Genomic DNA, 22,058 nt, shown 5'->3' with positions numbered 1-22,058 from the left:
ATATGGGCTAACTGGGCGTGGGTTGGAAGCGGGCAAGCCCACGTGGTTCCCGCGTGGGCTGCATGTGGGCTAACTGGCATGGGTTGGAAGCGGGCAAGCCCACGTGGTTCCCGCGTGGGCTGCATGTGGGCTAACTGGGCGTGGGTTGGAAGCGGGCAAGCCCACGTGGTTCCCGCATGGGCTGCATGTGGGCTAACCGGCATGGGTTGGAAGCGGGCAAGCCCACGTGGTTCCCGCGTGGGCTGCATGTGGGCTAACCGGCATGGGTTGGAAGCGGGCAAGCCCACGTGGTTCCCGCGTGGGCTGCATGTGGGCTAACCGGCGTGGGTTGGAAGCGGGCAAGCCCACGTGGTTCCCGCGTGGGCTGCATGTGGGCTAACTGGGCGTGGGTTGGAAGCGGGCAAGCCCACGTGGTTCCCGCGTGGGCTGCATGTGGGCTAACCGGCATGGGTTGGAAGCGGGCAAGCCCACGTGGTTCCCGCGTGGGCTGCATGTGGGCTAACCGGCATGGGTTGGAAGAGGGCAAGCCCACGTGGTTCCCGCGTGGGCTGCATGTGGGCTAACCGGCATGGGTTGGAAGCGGGCAATCCCACGTGGTTCCCGCGTGGGCTGCATGTGGGCTAACCGGCATGGGTTGGAAGCGGGCAAGCCCACGTGGTTCCCGCGTGGGCTGCATGTGGGCTAACTGGGCGTGGGTTGGAAGCGGGCAAGCCCACGTGGTTCCCGCCTGGGCTGTATGTGGGCTAACCGGCATGGGTTGGAAGCGGGCAAGCCTACGTGGTTCCCGCGTGGGCTGCATGTGGGCTAACCGGCATGGGTTGGAAGCGGGCAAGCCCACGTGGTTCACGCGTGGGCTGCATGTGGGCTAACCGGCATGGGTTGGAAGCGGGCAAGCCCACGTGGTTCCCACGTGGTCTGCATGTGGGCTAACCGGTATGGGTTGGAAGCGGGGAAGCCCATGTGATTCCCACGTGGTGTGACTGGTTAACTGCTGGCTAACTGACATGTACATATGGGCTAACTGGGCATGGGTTGGAACACACACACACACACACACACACACACACACACACACACGCACTCAATCACTCACTATAAATCGTATAATGTGTAAACAGATTTGTTTTTGTTTTTTGTTTTACCACTGCCAAACTAAACACTAATGCCAAAAACAGCCAATCTACAAGCTCACAAAGACGGACAAACTATTCAACCCCATTTTAAGTTGTACTATATCTTCCTCTTTTACCCCAGATTTTAACCCAGTTTCCTGCACAAATGCTGACATATTTTACCATTAAGATAGAGCCTGTCTGCTCAGGGGATGATTTCAATCTTGACCATCAGGTCAGAATTTGTGTCAGATCCTGTGTCTAGGTGAGACATGACCTCTGACACAATCGAAATGTCTCAATAGAAGAGCAGGGAGACTAAATGCAACCACCCCAATTATATATATAGTATAAATTATATTGTATGAACATACTCTACCATACAGATTGGACATTACATTGTATTTTTAAGTATTTAAGTATTTGTTTTTATTTATTAGAGATGGCCATGGCAGGTTAACTGTTTAACTGTTAACCGTTTAACTGGTAACCATTTAAAGGATCCCTGGCTAATAAACCAATCTACAAGCTCAAGCTTGTAGATCGGCTATTTTTGGCAAAGAGGTTTGGTGTAGAGAGGGGAAAAAGAGCAGACCAAGTACAAGTTTACTAAAGGTTTAAGTGGTTAAAGCCCAACTCACTTTTTCTTAGATTTTAGACACAAGTATAAATGTGTCGTTTGTGATAGGGAGCAATGATGATACAATTTGTTCATAAGCTTGTGGATTCAGAGCTTTCTGCTTTATTTCAGTTACATGTGCTGCTTCAAGTCAAACTACATTTGTATTCTCCAGTTCAAGTCCAGACTAAATCCCCTCCCCCTGACTGCCTGTTAATGGCCCTATCTGAGTGTGACCCTGTGGGGGTCACACACAGATAGCAACAATGGAACAATGGGTATTCAAATTATCACTTCAAGGCATGCCAGACTAGTCTGGGTTTGGAGGGGTGGGTGGTTTAGTTTATTTATTTCTTTAAAGTTTAGTTTTAATTTTTTATTATAATATGGATTAGTCAGAAACGTTTTTTTTTTAAATAGCCGATCTACAAGCTCTTTTTCAGATAGATTGTTTTAGTTAACTTTGAAAATACACAATCCTGTTTCAGTTAGTTATATTTTTTGTAAAGCCTTGTTTCTTGGCTTAGGCAGCAGTGGGGACACACATATCTTCCTTTTAGAAAGACAGAGAGTCTTTTTTTTAAAACATAATGAAAACAAGAAGTACAGTTGGAGGGGGTACAGCATTGTGTTAAACAGAGCTGTGTGTGTGTGTGTGTGTGTGTGTGTGTGTGTGTGTGTGTGTGTGTGTGTGTGTGTGTGTGTGTGTGTGTGTGTGTGTGTGTGTGTGAGAGAGAGAGAGAGAGAGAGAGAGAGAGAGAGCTCGGGTGTTCATTTAGAAAGCCGAATGTTTACATCCGCACAGGTTATGTTTATAAAGGCTGGTGATGTTTGCTTTAATGCAGTATTACACACTTTACTTAAGACAGGCAAGGCCATTGTATTTAGTTTTCAGTTAGTATTTTATTGTTATTTATTTATTGTTTATTTGCTCAGGCATTTCTAAGGACAGCTAAAGGTCCTGCTTGCTTTGGGTCCTAAAGGCCCTCTCTGTTTGTCCACTAAATTCAAATTTAAACTGACAAAGGACTCAAGGAGCAAAGCAGAGAGGAGGATTGCCTTGTGATGGATTTCTGCTTTCATAACTAAGTAAGTAAATATTTAAATGCAGTACTGATCTCTTTAAGTAGTAGATTGTGCATTACTCTGTTCTCAAGCTAAACTTTATTTTCATGCTGTTTTATGCTGCTCAGTTTGGGCATTCTTCCTGCTTGTCTTGGTGAATCATTGTGTGTGTGTGTGTGTGTGTGTGTGTGTGTGTGTGTGTGTGTGTGTGTGTGTGTGTGTGTGTGTGTGTGTGTGTGTGTGTGTGTGTGTGTGTGTGTGTGTGTGTGTGTGTGTGTGTGTGTGTGATTAATTTTCCTTTATCTGTCTAACTTTAAATGTAATTTGGCAACACATTTGATGTATACCAGTATATACAGTAATGGAAAGTTTCATAATTCTATCATTTCTAACAGTTGGCTTCTTGTCATTTCTATTAGGAGGACTGAAGAACACAAGGATGCAGAAGAAGGCTCTCTCCAAGTGGTTCACTGGGGCTCGTGATAGAGGTGGAAACAGAGTTTGAGCTCAGCGACAGCTTCCACAACTGGATGATGCACCACCCCAGTAGACAAAGTCTCTGTCTCTCTTTCTCTCCCCTTAGCAGCACAATACTTGGTTGGTTCTGTCACTGGGGATTTAAACAGAAAGGCTCAAGAGACACCCACGTACACATAGGGCCCAGATTCATCTGCAACATGAAACTGGATCTCAGAATCCCTCTGCCCTGTTACATGGACAATTGAAGTTTTTGATGCTCTTATACACCATTTTTATTCTTATATTTTGTTTCTGTTAATAGTCTCTGTGGAGCATTGTCAGAATATTATGTTGCATTTTTGTGATTTTATGTATATACTGTATGTACACTTGCACGTGTAATGTGTGTGCCTTCTCTTCCTGCACCTTTACACTACTGCTATATTTATTTCCATTTGTATTTTCATTGTATTTTCATTATCTTGTAATATTGTTTTTAATAAATTTGTCAAAATATATATTGTCTATTTTCATCCTGGTAAAACTGAAGACGTGTAAAATGTTATACCCAATTTTTATTTTAGGTGTGTTTACAAGAATTAACACGGTTCATGTTTGCTGCTTAATCTTTTTTATTTATATTTAAATCTTATTAGGACCCACGTTGGAAATCAAAGGAACCATTGCACAAACAAACCCAGTTAGGACCCACCTCTGTCCCATATAGACTTGCCTAGTTGGGGCCCACCTGGGGCCCAGGTAGAACCCACCTAAAGCCCACATGGGCATCCCAGTTGGGACCCACCTCGGTCCCACATAGACTTGCCTAGTTGGCGCCCACCTGGGGCCCAGGTAGAACCCACCTAAAGCCCACATGGGGCCCATGTGGGGCCCAGGTAGAACCCACCTAAAAGCCCACATGGAGCCCACGTGGGGCCCAGGTAGTACCCACGTAAGGCCCACATGGGCATCCCAGATGGGACCCAAGTGGACCCCGCTGACATGCCGACATGGGGCCCATATGGTTTAGCCCACCTTGAAACCATATGGGACCCACCTAGGGCCCCGGTGGAACCCACCTAAAGCCCACATGGGGCCCATGTGGGGCCCAGGTAGTACCCACCTAAAGCCCACATGGGGCCCAGGTAGTACCCACCTAAAGCCCACATGGGGCCCATGTGGGGCCCAGGTAGAACCCACCTAAAGCCCACATGGGGCCCATGTGGGGCCCAGGTAGTACCCACCTAAAGCCCACATGGGGCCCATGTGGGGCCCAGGTAGAACCCACCTAAAGCCCACATGGGGCCCATGTGGGGCCCAGGTAGTACCCACCTAAAGCCCACATGGGGCCCACGTGGGGCCCAGGTAGAACCCACCTAAAAGCCCACATGGGGCCCATGTGGGGCCCAGGTAGTACCCACGTAAGGCCCACATGGGCATCCCAGATGGGACCCAAGTGGATCCCGCTGACATGCCGACATGGGGCCCATATGGTGTAGCCCACCTTGAACCCATATGGGACCCACGTGGGCGTGCTGGCTGGGCTGACATGCGGGTCTGGGACAGGAATCTATCGTATTAAGTTACTGACTGTAATGCTCTGCGAATTGGTGGCAGCAGCGGTGTTGTTCTAGGTGGAAATGTGAGCACTTACATTCACACATATAACCAGGCCTTCTTACTTGTTTGTGTGTGTGTGTGTGTGTGTGTGTTTATGCTTATGAAGGAAGGAATGTGGAATGGATTTTGTAGAACACTGTTTCCCAAATAGTAGGTCGGGACCCATATTTGGGTAGCGGACCAATTTTTATAGGTCACGAGTAAATGTCAAAAACATTAAAAAATGCAATGATTTTTCAAAAGAATTTCATGAATAATAATAAAAAAATCTAAGAAATTCCATAAATTAGAACTGAAAATGGCAAATCTACTATCTCACAAAGTGGCGCAAAGCGTGGCATTGAGAGCTTAGATCTGCTATTTTCACAATTTCACTGGTTTGGGTTCCGGGCAAATGTCTAATTTCTTGAACTAAAAAGTTTGGGAACCACTGCTGTAGAAGACTAACCTCGCATCACCAGCATTTCCACCTCGGAGGAAAAGTATAAGACACTTAACCAGTGGCACTGCTGCCCAGTCCCAGTGGACGAACTGTAGCGCATTACCTCATGTAGGCTAAACCAGCAATGGGTGTAGTCAACTTTAAAGCAACTAGAGAATAAAATGCAAAATACTGCTGAAGATGTCTGCCTTTTCAATGCAATGGTGTCCTTGCGTGGCACTAGCTGGACACCAGTGGTGTAAATTAACTAAGTACATTTACTCAAGTAGGCTACTGTACTTTTTTAGGTCTTTTTTACTTTACTGGAGTATTTCCAATTTGCAGTACTTTTACTTCTACTCCACTACATCTCAGACTGAGGAAAATATTGTACTTTTACTCCACTACAATTATTTAAGTTACTTTGCAGATACAAATCATTATAAAACATACATTAACCACTTTAGCCCTATTTTATACAAAGGATATTTGAAATAGCCGATCTACAAGCTCACAGTCACAACACCTCGCATCATGACATGTTGTGAGCCTGTAGATCTGCTCTTTTCATACATTGTAGTAGCCTACTTTTACTTTTACTTTTATTTTAAGTACATTTTGATGCCAATACTTTTGTACTTTTACTCAAGTAAATTTTGAATTCCGGACTTTTACTTGTAACAGAGTATTTCTACATTGCAGTATTGATACTTATTTATGTGTGTACTTTTTCCACCACTGGCTGGACACTAAAACCAAGTGGGCACTGCAGAACTGGGCATTAAACCGAGGTAGAACAGCAGCCCCGCCCCGCGGATACGGAGATAACTAGCTGAGAAGAGAACACAACTCCATTGTATTTTTTTTGCATCAGATGCACAATTAACATTCCTCCCAACAAGCTTCGTCTGTGTATTCAATGATGCTACTCTGCCAAAAAGCACACCAAAGAGTTCTTCGTGACAGAGAAATCAAGACGAATTGTAAAATACATTATTACATTATCCACTCAGCCTGTTTTACATAATGTTCATGTCATATCACAATACATCATAATTATGTCAAATCGTATCAGGTGTCTATATCACATGATATATCAAACCAAGGTAAAAATGCATAATGTCATACAGGATAAGTGGGCACTAAGGACATCTGGGCACCTCGATGTAAAATTGGCTATTTTGTCCACAATGTTAAAAAATAAAGTATTTGAAAAATGGTCTTAAGTAATGTAATGTATACATGATGTGAACATACACGGTACATCATTATCAGACTTAATTTCATCCTTCAACTTCTTGTTTCTGCCCCAAAATGACTGGATATAGGCCTATAGGTTTTGTAGCAATTGTAGAAATATTAGACCTTAATTGTCGAATGTTTAAGCATGTTCTAATCATGTACACTTTACTTTAAAACATTTTCCAACTATTACATTATTAATAAATTATATTGAAAAAAATAGCCAATTCAACACAGAGGTGCCCACTCCTCCTCAGCCCATCTATCCTGTTATCAATGTCATGCATCCAAAGCCCCCTGGAATCTCCCCAATGTTAAACCCCATTCAGTGTCATTTATGATAAAGATCAGTGCTTTGAGAAAGAAAGAAAAAAACCCCAACAACTTCTGAGTCACTGGCTGTGCAATCTATTTACTGTAGTTTATAGCCATGTCATGTAACATGAAAGTAAAGTAGGCTAGGCCTTTGAGAGGATGCTGTGTTATACAATCTGTCTGATAAAACTTCAAAATTGCAAACGACATTCATGGGATGCTTTTATGAATTAATGAATTATACATGAATACACAAAAAATGTCTATCCCATCAATGCATACTCATTACAATCTTTGAGCTTGCTGCTACAACCATTTCTCTTCCACTTGAGCAGTTGGGCATTTAGTCTTGCAAAACAAAACATAATCAATCCAATGTAACCGGAAACCACATCCTCAGCTCAAAGAGCCTTTCTGGTGAACTATTTGCATTGTAAAGTGTTGACTTGTCAGAATGATAATCTCACACTCAGCTATTGCCCTTTCAAATAAAATGTACTTGAAAACTACAGTCCCACCTTGACAGTAACTGGTTTCATATATTATATTATACCAAAAGGTATAGGCCTAGTAGGCCTATGTTGAAATAAAGCATTCACCTATACTTTCAGCTCAAATGATGAATGTTGTATCAAAACAATGGATTCTGTTAGATACCCTCACCAGATATTGGTTTGTAAAAGGCTTTTCAACAGTTGCAGATCATTTTTGCAGGAGATGTTTAATTTGCAAGAAGCACAACCCAGCAAGTTGCCGAAAGAGTAAAACAACAACAAGGTGCTCAACCACAACCATCTCAACCCTGGGACTCACTGATAATAGAACAGTTGCAAAATTATGTGGCCAAAGCATTTATGATAAACAGGAACATCAGCACACTGTCTATCTTGCAAAATTAAACATCACATACACAAGTGAAATGTTTGTTTCACTTGAAAGTGTGCTGATGTTCCTGTTTATAATTTAGTTCATGTAAGGTTCAGATGGAGAAATTCATTATGAAACTAGAGGCGTCGCAAGTGTGGTTGCGCTGACGCCGGTCGCGGGTCGCGGCCGCCGGGACTTGAGGAATACGCCTGGAGGAATACCATCGGAGGCTGAGGCTGCACCAATTACATTGTCACGTAACACCTGAGATCACTTGCGTTTCATTTTGAGAGGATTCCCCCCCAAAATGTTTTTGCATCAAACGGTTAAATTTTGCGCATTTGTGGCGCCCCCTATGGATCAAAGAGGAAATACTTTTGGGGATTTGTTGAGTAAACCACCCTTGACATGTGATTCAAATTTGGGATTGACCGGACGTTTCGTTCGTGAGTTTTGGCCTTTTTTGTAAAACAGGCCCCTTCCTCTAACTTTGGAAGCCATTTACGGACGAACGGTAATGACTATCAAAATTCCGCTTGGAGATGTTTATCGCATGGGTCCAGAGATCATGTGTACTGAGGAGCTAAAAGTGTGTTTTGAAGAAAATTCAAAATGGCGGAAAATCTATCCTGATGCAAAATATTTTTATTCTATGACCTATGGTTCAAGAGTTATAAGCCAAAACGTAAAGTGGGCTGTTATAGCCAGTGGTGAGCTGTGGATTTTTTAACTAAGGGGGCTATATTTTATGACGTCACGTGCGCGCGCACGTGCACGCGCAGGCATGTGCACATAGCAACATGCCTGCATATCCAACATAGCAACATTATTTTCCTTTTTTTATATAAAAGCCCTTTACATATATTCACCCGCACATAAGTACTTAAAATAATCAATCAACTTGTCTTTACTTGAATAACTTTTTTTTTAAGACTTACATTGCTTTTAAAACAGTGTTTTTTAAAACAAGTGCCTACCTCTTGTTAAATTTAATAATGACATTTAATAATGAAAATATTAATTATCCAATAAATCTGCTATAACCACAAACTGCACTGTGCAGGATCATTTAAGTCAATGTCTAACCAGCTCATATGATTTAATTTAATTTAATATCACATATGATATGATGATGATCTGTTCCCTAATCAAATCCAGAGTTACTCTGTTTACAGATTATGTATTAGTATTATCACTATCCTAATACCATAACAAATTCCTATTATGTTTATTGTAATGAATAATCATTGATTTTCAATCCATTAAAAAATTTATGGAAAGAAATGTAATTTGATTTATTCTAACAATACGTTTTAATTAATAGTCTATTTGTATTTAATTCTCATAAGGTTGCTGACTCAAATCTCAGTCTATCATGGGAAATACTAGACTAGATCTTCATCCTGTCTAGCTGGCCTGGAGGTGGAGGATGAAGTCATGTCTTTAGAAATAATGTATTTTACTTCCCAATATCGACTGATGTAATCACTGATTTGCCCGCCTTTTGTTTATCTGTGCTACATGGGGTGGCGATGTTGGATTAAGTTAATATTTTTTTAGAGTTTGGACTTCTTTTCAATGGTTCTCATGTCGAGTAATATAATTGCTTTGATGCCCGCCTTTTGTTTGTGTGTTGAGAAGACCGGGCGACTCCCGTGACGAGGTACATGGAGGGGTGGCGGTGTGGGAACTATGTGATGGGGTTGTTGGAATTTTATTAAACCTGGGGGGTTCTCTGGGTTGGCTGTATGTCTCGCCTTGTCACTGTACTATGTCATCTTGGTTTTTGTATATGCATTGTTCTGTATGATGTTGTTTGCTGTTTTAGTATTCCTGAATGTTTTCTTTTTTTTCCTGGTTGGTGTTCCGGTCGCTTTTCATGGGGGGCGGATTCTTTGTGGTTCTTTTGAAATATACGTGTTTGTGGAAGACGTTTGAAGTCTCCCATGGGGGGTCTGCTGTATATTTCCATATGGTTGCTTCACAGGTAGCCTACAGTCAGTCACAAGAGTGGATTCAGAGTGGATTCAGAGAGGGAAGTGGAACTGAAGATTGTTTTCTTTCAAACCAGAGGACACTTAGGTCCGAGGGTGTGGCACTGTGGCTTATTACTCTCATCATTCTTGTCTGTTCTTGTTTGTTGGCGCCCCCCACCTCACGTCGTCCAAAATACACTTTTTGCAGGGCTGCCAACGTTGCATTGCATGGTCAATGTCAACATTGCAAAATAAACATTCTATTCACTTTCACTGGAAAGAGTTTACAACAAAGCTTTTTGTGTGAGTTTGATACTTTTATCAGGCTTGCTGTACTAGCATTGGACAATGGGGACAATTTCACCCATTAAACCGCTTAAACTAGGCCTACAGAAATTAATTTTATGACTGAATGTAAGACTCATCTTTAATAATAACCATTCATTGCTTAAAAGTTAATATCTCTGTATGATTGCCTGCACTGACCACAATCCCCAAGCGGGGGGGGTCTGGGGGTCCTCCCGCAGAAACCTTTTAACATAGTAGATGTAATTTCCTGTGTTCTGGTGAATTTTGGGAGTTTGAGACCAAATCCAGGAGATTGTCAGGAGACGCGGTCAAAATCCAGGAGACTCCTGCAGGATCCCGGAGTGTTGGCAGCCATGCCCATTGGTATGAAGATAACATGTAGGTCAGTACAGTCAAGGCATGTTTAAAACTTGGTCTCATTTAAAGGTTTCAATCTGTATTCTGACATGCATCATAGTAATAAATGGTTTATAACATAATTTGAGGTCATTTTGGGGTGGTATGAGTGAGGTGGGCAGGTGGGCAATAGTCTTGGTATGGAGGTGCTTTCAGGTAGGATGGGGCCAAATGCCCGAAGGGCTCTTTTCTGGTTATGCTGCGTTCACGCACTGGCAGATAGATACAAAGCTACACAGCATATCTGTCACTTTGTAGCTTTGTATCTGAAGTTGAAGCCTGCTCAACTTATTTGTAGCTTTGTAGCCGTTGTTAAAAGCTAGCTACAAACATCGAATGTAGCTTTGTATCTTCATGTTGCTGGCTTACATTGAAGCAACATTAAACATCACAACTACTATCCGTGTTCACCAGTCTTCTATTAGAACTCTCTGTCGCCCTCTTGTGTTATTCAACATAATAAAAAACTAATATCCACATAATCTCACACATACAGTAAGTGTAAACGTGTATCCCCGAAACCATTGTAGTGACTCTAATGAGGGATAATGCTAGGAAGACATAAATAATATTAGTTGAATTTCACTGATTTTGGGGTGTTAGGAATTCAAACAAAAAAGCATTAAAAACATATATTATATAATAAATAAGCAAATATATATATCTATTGGAGAATCAATAATACTCAAGGCATGACAAATATATAGTAAACTGGCAATTTAAATTAAAACCAAAGAAATTAAAGCAACAAACATGTGTAAGTCAATACTATTTATTGTATTTTAGATTAAACTACTAACACCATAATCAAGATGAGTTCATTCTATTAGTCTAAATACAGTAGGTGTGACCATCTGTGGCAAGCATTTCCCCCTACTAAATTACAACACAGACAATGGATTCTGGTATGAAGTACACCTCTTAAAAAGGATTTTCAACAAATCCCTGTAGTTTAAAATGTTTTCATTACTGTCATTGAACAATATTATGTTGTGTTGATGTTCTGTGAAATCTTCATGTGAAAAGTGCCACAATCATTTTTTTCAAAACAAAATTGATTTTATTTATCTAAAGAATAAGTATTTTTACAGATCAGTATAATACACTACCCCTTAATTTTCCAATATTTATATATGTATATAAAAAGAAAACAAACGATTAGAAAGATAAAGCATTATGGAAGACAAAGACCGTAAAATAAATACTCTAAAGACTATATACTTTCTTTAACACTGAGGTTAAGGGCCATTACAAATATACAAATGGGTGAGGACACTTTTAACTATGTACAAGTTTGAGACCTCTTCAAACCCCAACAGGTATTAGAACAGTTGCTTTGGACTGACATGGCCAGAACTTTTACTAATTGTAGGTCATATCTTTTTTTTCAGCATTCTTTGGGACAAAAAACAAAATGACTGCATTAATTTTACTGCATGCTCACTGATTTGCAGATATGTTTGCGGAATTCATACAAATTGTTTGCAGACATTTGAATAATAATCTTAATCTGACATTTTGATTTCAAGACAAACTAATTTGATTCATGTGTAACAAAATGTTGGCACTAAATAGCAAATGTGCCCATTAGTTTTCCCACTAGGGGGAGACATTGCTAAAAATGCTACATAATCTCTCACAGATGGCTGGCTGAAAGAGTTTATGTTTCCAGAGGTATGAGAATGGACTGAAACAGATCGCCATCGCCAAGCCTATTATTTGAACAAATAATAGGCTTCTTCTTCACTGCCTGGCATGAGTTATCCACTGACTTGCCAGTGGAAGGAGAACAAGGCTATTCTGCAGTTGAGGTTAAAAGCAGCAGAAGAGTGCTTCTGACAAGCGAGGGAGAAGGCAACGTACAGTATCACGGCCAAACACAAATCTGGAATTAAAGCCAAGCTGGGCAAGGAGATCCGAGACCTCGTTGGACAAAGGAAAGGTCAAAAGATGAAAAGCAGGGACAAAGAACAACTATGGACTGGCTTGTACATAGTAAACCCAGATGACTCACCACTTGTACCAGAGCCCCCTTGCCGATGACTCTTCACTTGCATCAGAACCCCCTCGCAGATGACTCTACACATGCACAAACCCCCCTCTATTTTATTTCATATAGCTTATCAATTTATTCAGTTAAAGCAGTGATGTCCAGTAATGTGCCATGGAAGGCACAGTATGCTTGTCTCCAATTTCAAGCATAACATTGCTGGACCCAAATCTCTTACATGAATGAATACAGGTATGCTAACATCTCTACTATTAGTTAAAACTCATTCAGACAAAAGGATGAACAAGATGCATTAAAACAAATGATTATTCAACCACATGTGTCAGCACAATATTACAAATCTTGCATTTCTGGTTTGATATATTTCACATAAACTAATCTGCCATAGCTGCCCACAGCAAAGGCAGTGTAGTTGATAATGTGAAATATATCACATCAAAGTCATAGCTATGATTTTGATCTACTATTTCTTTCTTTTATTTAAGTAATATACTATACATGGTCAATCCATGGAGCACATGAATACTGTTAGCCCATGAAACCTAAGCAGAAGTTCAAAATTGCATGGTCATTTAGTTGATCATTTACGGAAAAGGAAAATCTTTACAGGCCATAATTTCTTCTTCTTGTTTTGCTGTGCTCTCATTTAGCTTTGACCCGTAAGCACAAGGGACCATTTTTCACTCAGATTTAAAATATTTTTTTTTCATGTGTATATATTTGGACAGGAAGAAAACTAACATACAACAAAAAAAGTAATGACAATACACAGGTTGCACAGTGACTGGCGACATACCGACTTTAAAAATGTGCAAATAGGCCATATACAAATTAATTAAACAGACAACTATAAGATCGGACGAAACCACATTCACCATTTTAAGCTATACACGTCACAATCAAATGCATACTGTGCAACTGTGAGGAAAAAAAGCCTTGCATATCCAAAGTAATAATTGAGAATAATATCGATGAAACCGACAATTTAAAAAGAAAGTGTATGCAGATTAGGAACCAAATAATATGCCGTTTGAAAGGGTTTTATAAGTCTCAAAAGGTGATAGAATTTTCTCAAATTTTCACATAAGTCAGATGTCGCTTTCCTTGATTCAACTGAGGACAAGTGAGATTTTCCATTACAGCAAAAATAAATACAAAATATTGATCAGTGGAGTGAAGAGGTGCAAGAAGAACGGATTTACAAGTTTTTACCAATCATCAACAATTTACAGTATATGGATCCATTTTTGTGTGACGTAGAATATAAATGTGTGTGTATGCAAGTGTGTGTTTACGGGTTTTTTGGTGGCTGTTTGGTGGGGCTGATAGGGGGGGTTACAGGAGCGCCGCTGATGGGGATGACTCCCGTGGCCAGGAGGATGATGATGAGGATGATGACGAGCACGATTACCACAATCACCACGACCAGCTTGACGTTCTTCCACCAGTATTTGCGAGCCACCTTCTGTGACGTCTGCTTAAAGTGCTGGGCCTGGTGAGGAAGACAGGGGGGACAGGTAGAGATACTGCGTTGAGTGACAACTTCACTGTACAACTTGGGGGTCCCCAAATGATTTTGGGGGGTCCCCAGATGATTAGCTTTAATGTGCAACATTGTTTTCTCACTCAACAGTAAATAAACCAACATACAGTACAGATACAGGGTATCTGCACATTTCTAAAGCGACAATGTAAGGACTTTTAAGACCTTTTTAACACCTCTGAAATGAAAGTTTCATAGCATCAAAAGTAATCAACAAACTATACTATAGAAAATGTCAAACATAGACCAAATTGTCAAATATCACCTAAGAAAGAGGCAACACTTTTGGAGCACGTAGAGCGGCTATTTTCACAATATTTATCTGTGGAACAGAGTCAAACTAAATGTAAGGCCTCAACTCCTACTATTCCAAGTGCCTGTCAGGGTGGGGGGTTCCCAGTTCAAATATGATTAATTTGGGGGGGGTCGCAGCCTGAAAAGGTTGAGAACCACTGGTCTAGAACAGGGTCTACAACATGACGTTATTAAACCTGTCTGTTATATAAAGAAAAACACATCCTCCTAATCTAAAAGCACAAAGTCATATAGCTGGTGCCAAACTAAACATGCTGAAATTCATTCAGTGGAAGCTAGAAAACAGGACCAGGTCCAATAACTGAGTGGCTCCCATGTGGATCTCTGACATCATGTTGATGATCACGTCAGTCTTTTTTGTTTTTATCCCACGATTTTTGTAACCCATTTTTTCACCCAGTGCCAATTGCCTAAACTGTAATCCTGGGCACTATCTCCCTCTGCCAGCCTGGAAAGAGCCCCGAACTGAGCTCATGCTTCCTTCAATGGATGAGGAGTGAGCAGGCCACTTCTTATCACCTGACAGGGGGAGTTTCCCCGGTATGAAGTAGCGAGTGGAAGTAACACTTTATTCCAACCAGTTCCTTTCCCCTCCATCAGGTGCCCCGGCTGATCAGGGGGAGGCAATAGAGATCAGGATTACTGTGTGTTTTTTGTGAGGGTACCTACCCTAGGGGACACGGGGAGAACATGCAAACTCCACACAGAAAGGCCCTTCCGCCAAACCCACCTAGGGTATGGGCACTGATGACGCGGAGGAGAGAACAGGCCCCAGCGCCCACAGCGTCCCCGGCGGGAATTGAACCCAGGACCTTCTAGCTGTGAGGCGACAGCGCTACAGACTGCGCCACCGTGCCGTGCCCCTCATCACATCAGTCTTGACCAAATATGGATAGACAACAGGATGTGGGATTACGTATTCACCAAATCGTTGTTGTCCGGTGGAAACCTTGCAAGCCCATAATTGTTACACTCAAGAAAACAACCTACAATATGTTCCAATGGATGCAATGTACTGAAAATATCCACAACCAAACAATGCTTCGCAACACGTTGTGAGCTTGTAGATTGGCTATTTTCACTGTGTTGCGTTGTATGACAAAGTAAAGTAGGGCATTCATTTGTGGAAAAACACCCCAAAAAAATTGAGATACAAGGTTACTGCCCGGAAGCGACGAAATCTAAGAAATATTAGATTAACTGCTGCCAGAGATCTGCAGTTTCTGTCATGTGATCTGGCATTGTTTTCTTCTGCATGTACTGTATTTTTCATTTGCATGTCTCTTACAGAGCCACACCATGTAACTAGCTCCAGCTTTTATCATTTATTTCTGATGACCACATAGCTACCACTGGGTTCTCCAAAAGGGACTACAAAAACAAACATTACACAATAGGACTTGGCCAAGCCTGAAAATAGCAGATCTACAAGCTCACATCCCGACACGTTGTGAGCTTGTGTCGCACACTGTTGTACGACTGAGTAGACTGTACATTTTTTATATACAGTATATATATATATATCAGACAAAAAAAAAAAATCACACCCAGTGTGAAGTGAGCGGTGCTATTTATGAGTTATTAATTTCATCATGCATCTCGGTAGCCAATCAAAGCACGTCCTGCGAAGTGACGTGCTTAAATTTTTTACATTATTATTAATTTCATCATGCGTCTCGCTAGCCAATCACAGCGCGTCTGCGAAGTTTGAAGTTAATTTCATCATGTGTCTCGTTAGCCAATCACAGCACGTCCTGCAAAGCTTAGCCTATGGGCGTGTTTTCCACAGCATGGCGTCACAGCGAAAGACACATTTTCACGACGGATGGGTCCTAAACCCTCTTATAGGAGCGGTTGCACCGCTCAAAAAATAAATAAATGTGTGTATATATATATATATCTCATTTTTCTGATATATATAAATATAAAAATAAGTCTAGAATCTCCTTTTGTAGGAAGAATTTAAATAAATGAAAAGAAAATCACATTGTGAACCATATCAAATTGTGACATTGGTGAATCTCGCTACAGCCGTAGATGGCTGGCCTCCTATGAAGCCATGCCGAAAAAACTATAATCAAACCTAAGAATAAGCCTGCCCTCCAAGGGACTACACAGTGATTCATTGTAGAATATACAGTACAGTGTTTCAATGTGTGGCTGTATCCATTTACTGCATATACAGCCTGTAGCCATTTTCTGCAACTGTATTTTATACAGTAAATAGATACAGCCTCAAGTGTTCCATTTCGTGGCACAACCTGATGCCAACTTTTGGCCCTACTTTCATGGTTACAATTGCAATGTACTTAGTGTACTACCATCAAACAAGTAGAACTTTGGGCTTAGAGCCAATCAGAAATGATGTAACTACCATCAAGTCTATAGTAAGATGCAGAAATTAAAGGTAATACGCTCCACGAGAGACCATTCTGGCTCAGCTGTTGGTCCAAGATAGCGGCACCCTACCAAGTACACCAAAACGCCTGTGGTGAATACATTTTTGGCATCAAAGACGAGTTATCTTTCACTCTGGCTCTACATCACACAGAGACGACGACCCCTGACTGCGGTTCTGGAGGGCCAAAGATCTAAAAAAAACGGGGAGATCATTTACAATTGCTTCCAATCTGTGTATGTAAAATCAGCAAAGCATTGCAGCTGGGGTCCAAGCTATTGCACATCATAAATACATTGGTGCAAGTGGAAAAATAAAATGCCACCCTTCCTCAACCCCACCTCCTCAGTCAACCCAAAAGGTTAAGTCTGTTGTTTCCCTCTCTTCCAGGATGTTTTAAATCCCACACAGAGATACTAACCCCCGCCTGCAGGTCTTCTGACTTGTCCATGAGGTCGTCCAGCCTCTCTCCCCGCGCCAGAATGCGGTCCACATTCTGGGTCATGATGTTTTTAACTCCATCCACCTGGGACCTCAGGGACTGTACCTTATCCTGTGCAACCTGCGACTCAGCACCATCCCCATTCCGCTCCTACAAAAAAGAAGGGAGGGGGAAAGAGGAGAAAAATGGGGGAAAGAGAGAGAGAAAATGGGAAAAGGTGGGGTTGAGGGTGAGGTCAACATTGATTCTGTACAGCATCCTTTGTTTTGATAAAGCTTGCAGCCCACTGAGACACGGCAGTATTCTATTTCACAATTGTATAATTTTTCGATTAATTGTAGAGCCTCTCTTGTAAAAGAAAAAAAAATGCACAGCAGTAATCTACAAAACCACACAGAATTCTCGTTAATGATACCTCACTCCCATTTCTCCCAACAACCAACCAGGAAGGATAGCTATATTAGATGTGCTCGTAAAAGATCAGTGATTTAAGATAAAGTTGGTGTGCTAAGGTAACACTTTTACATTAAGGTCGGGTCTGTAATACGTTATAACTTATAACCACATTTATAATGCACATTATAACACTGGCAAAAAAAGTTTATAATTATGCATTACTATATATATATATATATATATATATAACTTACAATAACAAATGTATACCTTAAGTAAAGTGATACCATTATGGTTTACTGGATTTTAACTTAATAGACTAATTGTTTTTCTGAAGAAAAAGCAGATTAAATGTTTTAATACTAGACCGGTGCTGGGAAGATTTCAAACTCAGAAAAGATGAAAGTGTTTTTTTTTTATGGAAAATAACTGAGGGTATGATGATTTGAGAGAACAAAAGACAAAGAGAGAGAATAATAATGAACTTCTATTTGTGCTGGGGGGGGGGGGGGGGGAGGCATGGGGAAATGAAATGTTTTTAATGTTGAAAATCAAATAAAAAGATAGAATAGTTTCAACAAAATGAAACTTTTCAAGAGTGTTTTTATACCAGTGACACTTTCAAGAGCTACAATGACGTGTGAGCACATATAAACAATAAAATTAAAATAAACATGTGTGTGTGTTTTGTGCGTGTATCAGTGTCCCTGTACCAATATAGATTTCCTGTGCAACTACTGTACTTGGTAAGTAAAGTAATTATAATATAACTATAACCATGGTCAGCTGCTACACGACTGCAGCAGCTGACCGTAAAAAGTGGAAGCGCCCCGTGAAGCCTTATGTGCCACGAGGCACAAAGTGGATAGGTAACTTACAGGTAATAGAACTATATGCTATAACTGCATCATGGTTTTCATATATAGTTCACATATCTAATATATAAACGTACCGGTAACCGGTGATGCATATCAGGAAGGAACATATTTCTAGTCACCAGTCTGTGTGCTGTCTTGACTGTGCTGGCCAGAGTGTCACTTGGTACACTCCCTCAGGCCTCTGCATGCAACAGCTCAACCTGTTAGCTAACCACAGTGCAGCCACCAGATCTGCATGAATGTGAATGACACCTCACACTGTGTCTGCTAATAGATAAGCAATGTGGTCATTGTTACGTGGTGGCTTATAATGATATGGTAATTAAATTAGGAAGTAGCCATGTTACTGTTAATGTGACACATTGTGTGCATCTGTGTGCATGTCTATAGCCCTTCTAAGTCCTTTGTGACGCCACCAGACAATAAACAAAGCCGTCTCCGGGAAACCGGCTGCTTTAGCTACGTCATCCAGCTCTCCTCCCTCCCTTCTTGTCTTTCTTTACTGTAAAAAAGACTGCTCCCTCCCCCTCTTCAAACCAGCCAACATGCCTCTCTACTGGCACAAGGAACTCCATGAGGTCTGCTGAATGGCAGAAAGCTATCGCATGTCAGCCAACTACATCAGAGAAAGGGAAACAGTATCATGCCCTGAAAAACAAGTTTGTTGCAGTAGTTTGTCGACGGCAACATTACGCATCATATCAAGTTCAGGTCAACTTCATCGTCATTCCAACTTACATTTGGAATGACTTGTAACTTGCACTGAGTACATAGATTGAGATGTCCTAGTTTTGATTTAACTGACGCTTTAACTAAGAAAATGATTTGCTGAGATGAGTCATGTGTGTTTTCAGTTATTTTCTATTAAACAGCCCACTGTGAATCCACACAGGCCACATTAACATTCAGTTGATTGAGCCTTAATTTAGGCAAATTACCCTCACCCCTAATCTGTGAGTATTCACAATTATAACAATAATAACCTATGGATATAATGCGATAATACGATGAGATATCCTTGTGTTAAACTCTTTTTCATTAACAACTTGAACACCAGCATCCACATTCTGGGGGGGAACACTAGCCAAAAACAGCCGATCTACATATATTATACTGTATAAATGGCCGATCGCATTAAGAGCGAGGCGTTGTGAGCTTGTGCTATTTTGGGCAAAGAGATTTGGTGTCGACGGGTCCAGTTTACTAAGTCTAGAGGTTTTAAGTGGTTAAAACAAAAAAAAAAAACATGGCACTCACTCTATGTGAACATGATTAACATAATGAAGTGTTAAGTCACTTTTCTGAGCTGACTACATTCAAACATTGATCAATTCAACAAACAAAGGAAATGATTCCCCTAAATAGGTACATAATGTACTTTTTTCAATGGTTTCCAAGACAAGGAGGACACCAATGTTGTGGTGACAATCACGAGGAAGAGATAGATACACGTTTTAAATGAAGCAGTCACACTGACTCACACACTTGTGGCCTCGATGCAGTGTGAATTTCATTCAAAAGAAAGGAACGTTTTGACAAAAGACCCTGAGGAAGACATCTTTTGTCAAAACATTGGTTTATTTTTTAATAAGGTTCACACAGCACCAAGGCTACGAATGTGACTGGACTTCTTCTTCTGCTTAAATGTGATCCAGTCATGAATTTTAACATATCTGGGAATGTAGGGATGTTAGAGAGAAGGGATGTGTGTTTGTATTGGTAGGCTACACACTGGAGTAAAATCCTCAGTGTTCATTTATTTGCAACCCAGAGTGTGAACAAAATGGAACCTTAAAATGGAACCTTACAGGTCCATAATTTGTACACATTTATACACTCAATAGTTAAAATAACACGCAGGATTTTTGTGTAAGTAATGGACAAACTGTGTTGGAAAGAAGGCTAAGGCCTTTGTTGATGTTGGACTTCCTCTCAGCAGAGTTATGGTTCAAAGGTTGTCTAAACCTCCACAAATGAGAGCTTATTTTCCCACAGCACTGAGGTCATGTCTGTCATTATTTAGCAACAACGTAGCATAGCATAGAGAATTGAAGAGAACATTGGAAGCATTTAATACACTTTAGGTGATGTCCTCCTCTTTATGATTTATATTTTACTTGTATGATTTTTTCAAAGCATTTATAGCAAAATAAAGGAAGCACTGAGATCATGTCTGCTATCATCATGCACAACTAACGAAATCTTTAGGATGTAGTTGAAATATGGAGCTTTAAACTTGTTTTATTGAATTGTAAATACATTACACGCTACGTGGTGATACGCCATGTAAACTATAAAACATTTACGACCAAAGTATTTTGTGGCGTGTGTGATTGTTTGTTAAATGACACGTCAGATTTACACAAATTATCTTTACGCAAATAAAGATAAAAGTTTGAATTGCCTTTGTGGCTGTAAAGACCAGCGTTGCCAGATTCTGCGAGAGAAATAAGCAACCAGGTCTATTGAAAACAAGCCCAAAAGAAGCGACTAGGCTACGGCAATTTGAAAATAGCCAATCTACAAGCTGACAAAGCGTTGCGTTGTGAGCTTGTAGATCTGCTATTTTCAAAAAAAGAAAAATATATATTTTAACAACACAAATCTGGTATGGGGGGTCCCTGGCACAAAATGTTTTCAGATGGGGGGGTTCTGTGGACAAATGCATATTAATTTGGGGGTCCTTGCAATGAAAATGTTTAAGAACCAGCCCAAATAAGAAACTACACTTAAGAAACAAGCCCAAATAAGCAACCACACTTCAAAAACAAGTCCAGAAAACCTGCAACCACTAATAATTTACAAGCAACTTTACAGAAAAACAAGCCCAAAAGTCGCTTATAATAAAACGACATGGCAACACTGCATAGAGGCTGTAAAGAGGCCTGGTTGTCCAGGCTACAACACTTCCTCTCTGTGGTCTTGTTTAACGTTGCAAATGCATACGATTAGATTGTGGTGGAGAAAACAAGCAAGGGGAAATCTAACAGAATGAATAGGTGTTGAAAATCTGTTGGGACAAACAAGATGGAGAAGGAAAAACAAACACTTGTTGCACCTGAGCTCTAGAACATGGAGACAGACAACCCAGAAACACTCACTTACCGGATCTATGTCCATTTTGTGTGAGAATACGAGCCCTTATTGTCTCCTGACGACCACGGTGGAAGTTGTCTTGGGCTGATGGTGATAGTTTAAGCCTTTATGAACTTGTTTTCTTTTAGTTTCAACGCTCGCTCCCGATACTGTTTGTTTCCTCCTCAGACGGTGTTTAACTTCCTGGTTTTTTTTCTCCCCCTCTCCAAATTCCATCGCCTTGTTCCTCCTCCTCCTCCTCTTTCACCTTGTCCCTCCTCCTCCTCTTTCACCCGCCTTCCTTCATCCCTCTGGAGGGCGTTTCCATCAGTCCAGGTGTTTGTGTGCCTACTGCCTAGTGCAGTGTTTCTCAATCTTCATGGCAAAGACCCCCAAAATGATGTATTTTTCACGATAAAAAAAAAGCAGATCTACAATACAGATCTACAAGCTTGTAGATCTGCTATTTTTGAATAGCCAAAGTATAAAAGGTTAAAGTGGTTAAAATGATTGTGACGCCATATTAACACATTTTCCAGGGGACCCCCTGGAACCCCCCCAAGGACCCCTGGGGGTCCCCGTTCCCCACTTTGAGAGCC

At 41.0% G+C, this 22,058-nt stretch overlaps 1 protein-coding gene across 1 annotated transcript; it reads right to left on the bottom strand.

Moving 5' to 3' along the window:
* Window positions 1-11,157: 11,157 nt before the first annotated feature.
* vamp8 (vesicle-associated membrane protein 8 (endobrevin)) lies at window positions 11,158-21,678 on the bottom strand. Its single transcript, XM_080434489.1, has 3 exons — window positions 21,490-21,678; window positions 17,090-17,260; window positions 11,158-13,904 (listed from the first exon to the last, which is right to left on the bottom strand). The coding sequence occupies exons 1-3, from the start codon at window positions 21,502-21,504 to the stop codon at window positions 13,704-13,706; spliced, it is 387 nt and encodes a 128-aa protein (XP_080290615.1). The 5' UTR covers window positions 21,505-21,678; the 3' UTR covers window positions 11,158-13,703.
* Between the last annotated feature and the right edge of the window lie 380 nt (window positions 21,679-22,058).

Source organism: Gymnoscopelus braueri (assembly GCF_963280865.1).
Source record: "Gymnoscopelus braueri genome assembly, chromosome: 7".
NCBI classification, from domain to species: domain Eukaryota; kingdom Metazoa; phylum Chordata; class Actinopteri; order Myctophiformes; family Myctophidae; genus Gymnoscopelus; species Gymnoscopelus braueri.
This window is presented reverse-complemented; position numbering and strand designations above follow the sequence as displayed.

Coding starts and splice junctions, on each gene's coding strand:
- vamp8 (XM_080434489.1), bottom strand. Junction 13,905..17,089: donor CAGAAGACCTGCAGGCGGGG/GTTAGTATCTCT, acceptor CTTCCTCACCAG/GCCCAGCACTTTAAGCAGAC.